The sequence below is a fragment of the Ursus arctos genome, chromosome X (genome assembly GCF_023065955.2).
Source record: "Ursus arctos isolate Adak ecotype North America chromosome X, UrsArc2.0, whole genome shotgun sequence".
NCBI classification, from domain to species: domain Eukaryota; kingdom Metazoa; phylum Chordata; class Mammalia; order Carnivora; family Ursidae; genus Ursus; species Ursus arctos.
Window position 1 is genome coordinate 53,756,350 of NC_079873.1, and position 9,421 is coordinate 53,765,770.

Consider the following 9,421-nt stretch of genomic DNA (forward strand, 5'->3'; position numbering starts at 1 on the left):
ATTTCTAAAGCTTATCTCCTAGAAATACTCCGTTCTGGGATGCCTGGGAGGCAGGTTCTGACTTTGGCTGTAGCTGGGATTTTAGAACTGTAGTCAGGGAGACCATGTGCCTGGCCCATTGTGTTCATTTGGTTAGGCTTTCCTGTCTCTGTCTCAGGAAACAGGAGGGGCACGGGGACCTGGAAATTCCATGTGCTAACCCGTATCCTGACCAGGGAAGATGAGTAGTTACCAGGATGTCAGGATTTTGGAAAAAAAAAAAAAAGAACAACCTTGTTCTTTGTCAATGAAGCACCAGCAAGAGAAACAAGGAGCTCTTCTTGGAGATCCTGGGTGGTGGTGGGGGCGGCAATCGAAGACATTCTCTCTGAGCTTATTGTTAAGCCTTCCCTTACTTCTTTCCTTTCTCCGTCTATCTACTCTGCAGGTACCGCATGCACAAGTCCCGGATGTACAGCCAGTGTGTCCGAATGAGGCACCTCTCTCAAGAATTTGGATGGCTCCAGATCACCCCCCAGGAATTTCTGTGCATGAAGGCACTGCTGCTATTCAGCATTAGTAAGTGCCTGGAGAGACAAAAATGCCCCTGGGGTTACAGGGGTTCAGAGGGGAGCTACTTTTTCAATTAAAGATTTATCAGGCAGAAGCCAGCTCCTAGGCACTTCCCTTCTTCGTTCACCTTCCCTCCTCCACTCTCCCTTACCATCCTTTTTTCTACCACGTATGAATTTCATGGCTACAGACTGTTTTCTTTGCTATAACTCAACTTTTGTTAGATCCCCAGCTACCTCCAGTCTCTCTTTGGAACAAGGCTTTTGGGGCTGGCTGTAGCAGGTCTCTGAATTTTTTCATAGCTTCTACCACAGAAACAGTAAAAGACCACCTTATATTTATTGCAGAGCAGAAGGCATTGCCTCCTGGAAGGAATTTCCTCTTCTGCCAATAGTAGGAGGTCTGCATAAGCAACTCCGATAGGGTTTATTCGGCAGCCAAGTAATCTTTCTTTACTGTCTCTTCTAAGTAGACTGCTGTCTTAGCCTCTGTGAGGGAAAAGGGAGGCCAGATTTGATACTTGAAGCTATATATTTTAATTGTCTTAATCAGAGCTGGACTGTGACAACATAAAACCACAGGTCCTGAGAAATGTGTAGATGAGAAGACTAGAAAAAGGAAAGGCTCCGTAAATTTTATTTACTCGATGCCCTTCAGATTGGGTCCAGCTAACCTTTTGTCTAGAACTTCCTGGCAGACTGAAGGACCCAAGCAAACAGACTTCATCTGACAGGAAACCAAGTAGATGATTCCCTCCCTGTGGGGGTGGGGGTCAAGTTTGTGGTCAGATAACTTGGTGCTTTGTCTAATGCTCCTTTGTGGGCATGGTTCTCCTCCCCATTCTGTCTTCATCCCACATCAGTTCCAGTGGATGGGCTGAAAAATCAAAAATTCTTTGATGAACTTCGAATGAACTACATCAAGGAACTTGATCGTATCATTGCTTGCAAGAGAAAAAATCCCACATCCTGCTCAAGGCGCTTCTACCAGCTCACCAAGCTCCTGGACTCTGTGCAACCTGTAAGCAAATGATAGAGGGTGCTTCATCAGGGAGAAGCAACTTGCTAGGGCTAAGTGATAACATGCTCCTCTAGGATCTGGCACCATCTGTTGGGAGGTGCTTCTGTTCTCCTCTGGCTTTGAGTGTGGTCCAGGAAGAAAATGGAATGGAGAAGAAAGGAACACAGGTCACATTGCCCCTGGATGTTGTGAAAGAGGTGGAGGAGTTGAGAACAGAGCAGTTGGGACTCAAGGAAAGGGCTTAGAGTAGATAAGTTCTCCAGGCAGACAAAACAGGCCTGAATGTTTTTCCCCCCTCCCTTGAATCATGTCTGTGTGTTTGCGCACGTGTGCGTGTGTGTGTGTGAGAGAGAGAGAGAGAGAAAGGGAGGAAGAGAATGTGTGTGTGTGTGTGTGTGCACGTGCACATGTGTGCATCCACGTGCATGTGCTGGGGAAGAGGAACACGTGGTCCTGCATCAGAGAGCTTGCAGTGGTGTAAGAGATCTCTTAGTAGCCCTCGGTAACTTCCTGGAGACTATTTAGTGTACATGTGTGCGAACACACACACACACAGCCACAGGGAGGACCAAGGGCAGGGAAGGAGGAAAAAATCAAAGATGGGGGGAAGAGCCTGACAGAAGCCAACTCCTTGTCAAGCCTGTTTTCTCCCTCTTATTGCTCCCCTTACAGATTGCACGAGAGCTGCATCAGTTCACTTTTGACCTGCTAATCAAGTCCCACATGGTGAGCGTGGACTTTCCAGAAATGATGGCAGAAATCATCTCTGTGCAAGTGCCCAAGATTCTTTCTGGGAAAGTCAAGCCCATCTATTTCCACACACAGTGAAGCTTTGGAAGCCCCCATTTTCTCACCCCACACCACTCCCCTTTTCAGATATCTTCTGCCTGTTATAACTCTGCACTACTTCTCTGCAGTGCCTTGGGGAATTTCCTCTTTTGATGTACAGTCTGTCATGAAGATGTTCCTGAGCTCTATTTGCTGCACTTTCCGCCCTCTTTTCCTCCTTTCTCTTTTTTCCCTTCCTATCTGACCCTCCCATGGCACTTTCAGACTCTGCTCCCTGCCATGGCTCTTATCTGTGTTTTGAATGGTGTTGTATTTCTTTAAATCTGTGATGATCCTTATGTGGCCCAGTGTCAAGTTGTGCTTGTTTATAGCACTGCACTGTGTGCCAGCCACACAAACGTTTACTCACCTAATGCCATGGGAAGTTTAGAGAGCTGAGTATCTGGGAAAACAAAAACAAAAACAAAGAACCCCCCTAAACTCAAAAATCCTGTAGGGTTTTTTCCTCTTAAAAAATATAAAAACAAACAGAATTCCCCCAAAGAGGCCAACAGTGACTAGAATAAGGTGAAAATTTTAAGCCCATGGGGAGTCAACTGCTTTTTTTTTTTCCAAGCTTAAGCTCCCTGGGAGACTTTATTTTCTGCCAATGGCTATTGCCATTAGAGGGCAGGATGACCCCAGAGATGAGTTAGGATGGGGGAGACAGATTTAAGAGAGCACAAAGAGGACAGATGGATCACCAGTACCTGCCCACAGCCTTGGCCCCTGACTGCTAGACTGCTTAACTGCAGTGCAATTCATTGTACTGAAAATGTGCTTCTTGTTTGAAAACGTGTCTGCATGTGAACGCCTCCCCTCCAACCAATCCTTTTTCTCTCTCACCCTCTGCCTCCACCCTCAAATTGACTTTCAATAAGCTTTTCTAAGAGCTTTGAACTGAATGTTCTCTCTAGCCAAAACTTGGCCACTTCCACTGAAGAGTCAGACCAGTAAGAAAGAAAGGAGCAATCTGACCCTTTGGAAGGCCCTATCCTGAGCCAGGTCTGCTTTCCTGCTTGTGGGTCAGGGAAGAGGTTGGGGCTGGAGTCGGAGGAAAAAGAATCGATGGGTTGGTTCTTTTCCTGCTTAGGACACTGAAGATTTGATCACTCTTTGCCCTTACCTTTAAAAGACCTGAATGTTTTCTACCTGACTCCATGAAGCTGCAAGCTCCCTGTTACTCTCCCTTCAGTGTTTTGTGAGCCTGGACTTAACCAGACTGTATTACAGCCATGGTAGGGATGTTTGTCCCTTCATTTGGGCATGTTCAAAGACTCTCTGCTAAGAGCTGCTACCACCAAGAAGGCTAACAAGCCAGCAGTCTTGACATCTATCTCTAGATGCCAGTAGGCTCAAAGACTTCTTACCAAATGTCTTTCATCAACTATCAGGTCTCTGAAGCCCTTAGACAAACTGGAAAGAAGGCATCAATGGGACTGGACAAGCTGGGCATCTTGCCCTTGTCCCCTAGAGATGATACCTTCCCACCAAGTAGAGAAATACCTACTTCTTCCTTTAGAGCAGCTCAAGGGGCTATGCAGGTCAGGGTTAAAGAGAAAACTCAATTACCAGGGTAAGAAGAATGAAGGCACTAGAACCAGAAACCCTGTAAATGCTGTCCTTGCCACCCAGCATATCCACCTGCAGAAGTCATGGGAAGAAGAAAGAAGAAACTAAGAGGAGACTGACTACTAAATTAAAGTCTTCAAAGGCAAAATCTAAAGCCAGATGGGCACCATCTGGTCAGTTTACTCATCGTCCTCCTCTGCTGCTGATTCTGGGCTCTGACATCGACCATACTCACTCAGACCCCCCCACCTTTGTTGCTGCCTCTCAGCCAGAGGGAGGCTGAACCATTTATACTACAGAACCATGACCTCTTTTGGAAAGGTCTGGTTTGCGTGGCTCCAATGGGCTGCCATCCATGAACTCAGGGTGTGCTCCTAGGACACTGGTTTCATATGGTCCTTTGGCACACCTCTCTTTTGCTGACTTTGTCCCCCAATCCTGAGTTCAGGGGGAATGTCCGCCTACTTTTTCATCTTGGCAACTGTCTCCTCACTTAGCTCTTACATTCATCTGCTAAGTTCAAGAAATTAGGGGCCCAAGCTGCCCATTTCAGTTGGTTCACTCTACTTATTGAGAAGATAGTTTCTGAGTGACATGCTATTATCTACATGGGTTTCCTCCCCTGATTTCTCTGTTGATATTAATAGCCAAATGAACTTGCAAAACAGCTTCTTTAAATAACAAGGGACAGGGGAACCTTAGATGGGTGATATACCAATCCAAGACTGCTGGACAAAACTAAAACTGACAGGTTCTCTTTCTGGGGTAGGATAGACAAATTCTGGTTTTCTTTTTTAGGACATCATTTGGCTTATATAAGCTCACGAGATTACTCCTGGCTGTTTTAAACAGAAAAAAAATAAATTCCATCACTCTTTTCAGTTACATTAGGTTATAGTTTAATAGTTCCTTTACATCTGTTTTAAAATTATTTTCATCTTTTATGGTACACGGATTTGATTATATCATTCTAATATCTCTCCTTGTAAATACTAGATGCTCTCCTTTTTTTCTCTGACTACCAAATTTTTCACCTTTATGGATTTCCCAGTTGTGACTCTTGTCTTTATGAATATATATGTTTTGCATTTGTGAAAGCCAAAAATCAGTGAAACAGCAGTGTAATTAAAAACAGCAACAACTAAACTACTCTGAATTTATGAATGGCAAGACTAGGGGGAAAAAAGCCTAAACAAGGCTTTAGGCCTAGTGTTTTTGCACTGGGGTTTCAGTGAGTGAAGGAGATTTTAGCTTGGCTTTGTTTTCCCACAGATAAATGGGGGATTTTTTTTCTCTTTTCACCATTGATGTTCTCGCCAGTGTAATTGACAGAAGTCTCATTTTGCATGCACTCTGCTGTACAAACAGTTGATGTGGTTGGTACAATGTACTCACCCATGAAGGATCGGCCACCTAGATCCACTCACGTGGTGAGCTGAAAGATGAGGATCACTCACCAGACAAGTCATGGTAACTATCTCTAAAGAGGTTTGCAGTGCTCGATGGGGATGGAGCGAGGAAAAGAAAAAGAAGGAGCACCAGGGAGAAGGCCCCATCTGTGCTAGACGGCAGTAAGCCACCAGAGTCACAAACTCTGTGGTCAAAGGAGAGAGTCCTGTGGCAGTTTCAGCTCTTGTTCATTGGGCAACTCTCCCAGGCCTGGCCTCTGAGCTGAAACAGGGGTTGGGTTCTTTGTTCCAAAGCTTTTCTGTGCCACAGACAGTATCATTGTTCTTGGAGAGTTCATTATTTTTCTAATGAGAGTGGAATTTTTTCAAGGATTCTGGCATATATCTTTGAAAAAGAAAATCAGTAATACACATATTTTTATGTATGTTCACTGGCACTAAAAAAAAAGGAAAAAAGCTTTGCTCTGTCCTTTGGATAGTTGCTGAGGTGATTCCAGGTTGAGAAATAACATGTTGATGCTAGAGTCCCTCTCTGTCCATACTCTACTTCTAAATACATATAGGCCTGTATAGCAAGAAATATTCTATTTGCACTTTAAGAGAAAGTAGTTTCATCATCCACATGATAGTGACACTACATGAATGACCTAACTTTGAGCTTCAGGTAGCTTCTAAGTGTTTGTTTCATTAGCCACAGCACAGATATGGCCTTGCTCTCTTTTCTCTTTTGATATTCTGCAGGGCTCAAAAGCCCTCTCCCCTCTACCCCTTTCCATCCCTGTGCCAGGGTTGCACTTCATGAGACTCTCTCCAGACAGCCCTGTCACTATCCCTGCATGGCTCTGGGGAAACAAGAGGCTGACTACTAATTATCTTGTGCCAGTTGCCCAGGTGAGAGGGCACTGGGCCAAAAGAGTGGCCCTTGTGCTCAACCCCCTGTAAGGGGTCATGGGAACCAGGAATGCTTAAAGCACAAGATCAAATCCCAAACTTAAAGTCAAAATAAGCCATTTAGCATGTGCATTTTCTTGTAAAAGGAAGTTTCTACCCCTGCTGCCTTTTATAGGCAGCTCTGTTTCTCACCACTAATCTCTTTGAAAATCTTTGAAAGCAGTTTAAAAAAAAAAAAAGACAAAGAGATGAAAGCATCATATTATGTAACCAAAGATTACACTGTATCTGCTAAGATACCAAAATTTAAGAGCAGGGAGGGAACAAGCATTAGTGCCTCTTTGGTAAACTATCCAAAGACAGACTAAAGGACTTTGTTGTTGACTGACTTACAAGAGTTTTGTGGGTTTTCCCCCCAACAATATACATGCTTAGAAAAGTGGAAGATAATTTTGAAAAAACTGGGTTTATAGGTCCTTCACTAAGTGATTTTATAAGCAGAACTAGCTTTCCTTTTCTCTAGTAGTTGCTGAACAAATTCTTAAAGCTCCATTATTGCATGGTTGGAAATGGAGCTGTCTTGGTCACTGTGTTTGCTAGTGCCCATGTTAGTGTATCTGAAGATGTGAAGCCCTTGATGAGAAGGGGAGCATTTAAAGGACTAGATTTTGCACTAAAGGGACAGCAGGCAGAAATCCTCATTTCTGCCCACTTTGGATGGCACAAAAAGATCTTTTGGGTTTAAGGCAGAAGGTTGAAATATACTGTAAATGAGTATTTGTATCCATGTTTCAAAATTGAATTATATATGTATAGATATAATGTGTTCTGATAGCTTTATCTTTCTCTGCACCTTTATATTTGGTTCCGGGTCATAACTGATACCATGTACTTGTGAGAGAGGCTACAGTTACATTTTGGAAGCTCTCTCAGAATGGAAAAGATACCTGGGTTGATCAGATAACTAAAAGATCTCTGCCTCTATTGGGGCCTTACCCACAGGCCTAACAAAAGAGCAGAGGGGGAAAAGAATGGGGTACATGATGTATTGCACTTTACTAGCCCAAGACAGATGAATGTTTAAAGGATGGTGAAGACTCATTGGAATCAACTGGGATTTCCCGTAGGGAAGTTCCAGACTTGGGGCCACAGGCCCATCCAAATGTTTAACCGATGGACCCCTAATGGGACCTGAGCGTTGGAAGAAGGAGAAACATTCTTTGTTCTTCACCATCCTTGTGAGAAAAGGGCAGTTTCCTGCACTTGGGAACCTGGAGCAAGTGCTCCATCTTTTACACAATCCACTCACCTACAATTGAGGTGCTCTTGCTACTGGGTGTCTGTGTACTCTTAATTTTGGTTTTGGATATGTTCTGTAAAGATTTTGACAATGAAAATGTGTTTTTATCTGTCAAAAAATTGTCAGTGTACTAGAAGTTATATCTCTGTAGATGCAGGTCCATCTCTGCCCTTGGGTAGGGATGTTTTCCTTCAATTAAGAAATTGACACTGGGGTCTGCTGCCCAGAGCCTCCCAACCTTAAACCATTTCTAGGTGAAAGCAGAAAATTCCACATTCGTCACTTCTCCTCTTTAGATTCTTAGGCTGAGGGAACAAACCATTTGGAATATTTCTGCCCCCAGAAATTAGTGATAAATATTTAAATTTAGTAGGTAGGTTTTTAAAGGGAAACACAGCCTTTGACACAGTTTTGATTTATCCCCATTTGATTTAGCCAGAAAGTAGGTAATATGCATTGATTGCTTATCAACCCCAATTCAGTATAGCAGGGGGGATGATCCCTTTCCTTACTTCACCTGTCTCTTAGCCTTTTATGGAATTAAATGAGAAGCTATGGACTGAGTAGCCCTTGTAGCCTAAAACAATCCCCACATGCACTAATTCTATAAGGCTGTCTGTCGTATGGCTGCAGATTCCACTGGCCACCAAAACCTGAAAGACACATGTACCCCTAAGAAAAGAAATTCCTAAAATGTTGCTGCTTCTCTTGTCGTGCCCTCCCTGGCTGCTGCTTTACATTTGGGGACTCTGTTCCCTGCACTGCAGGCAGGCCAGGCCTGCAGTCTTTCCCAGTTTGAGCCCTTGGTGCTAACTGTCCGCAGTGAAGTGCCTGGGGGATTGTCCTATCCCATAAGCCACTCAGGTGCTGAGAGTAGCCACCATTGGGATAACCCAAGCTAAAAAAAGAGTCCCCTCACCATTCAGTGACACTTTTCTGCTTTCCCCTAGACTGGAACATTGATTAGGGAGTGCCTCAGATGTGACATTCTTGTGCTGTCCTTGAGATTAATTTGGCAGCAAGAGGGAGCAGACAATGTAACCAGATGTAAGAATTAATTTTCAATGTTGAGGGAAAAATTAAGAAAAAAAAGAAAGCATCATAAAAGATTTTTTTAAAAAAATCATTAATTTTGCTTGAAAGTTCTTTTGACGGGGCTTCAGTTCTTACAGCGGCACTTGGCCTCCACTGGGTAGCAGGACCAGCCCCAAACGCTAGTGCTCTGTTCTTTTTTTGTAATCTTGGAATCTTTTGTTGCTCTAAATACAATTAAAAATGGCAAAAACTTGTTTGTTGGAATACATGTGTGACTCTGGGTTTGTCTCTGTTTCTGCTTTCAGAAATGTCATCCATTGTGTAAAATACTGGCTTGCTGGTCTGCCAGTTAAAACTTGGCCGCGGCCCCTGTTGTGGCTGCAGGCTCAAGTTATTGTTAACAAAGAGACTCGAGAAAAGCTGCTAAATGTCCTCTTATCACCATTGTTAATTTGTTAAAATGTAAAACCATCTAAAATTTCAGGGGAATGTCATCAGAGTTTTTTAATTAGCTCTTTTTTATTGGCTGTCTTTATTGAAGTCAAGAGTTGGCATCATGCCCAGTGGCCTTTTATGCTATGCTGATTTTCACATATGTTAAAAAAATTCTTTGCACAGGGGTTATAAATTTGCCCTGTGTTGGCCCTAGCATAGGTTGAACTGGGACCACCAAAATATCAAAGAGTCTAGGCTAAGAAAGCACAGATGAACCCTGATGACCCATTACAACCTCTCATCAAAAACCCTGAGCTTGTCAAACAGGGGAAAGGCACACAAAACCCAGCTGTTCACCCTCCTCTTCATCCTTATGGGA

General features: G+C 43.6%; 1 protein-coding gene across 1 annotated transcript in view; it reads left to right on the forward strand.

Annotated features, from left to right (window-relative positions):
- Positions 1-8,871, forward strand: part of AR (androgen receptor) — a 188,166-nt gene extending 179,295 nt beyond the window's left edge. The window contains exons 6-8 of the mRNA XM_026485816.4: positions 428-558; positions 1,415-1,572; positions 2,245-8,871. Of these exons, the coding sequence (XP_026341601.2) occupies positions 428-558; positions 1,415-1,572; positions 2,245-2,400 (445 nt within the window). The 3' untranslated portion in view covers positions 2,401-8,871. The remainder of the gene's footprint in view (positions 1-427; positions 559-1,414; positions 1,573-2,244) is intronic.
- Positions 8,872-9,421: the final 550 nt, after the last annotated feature.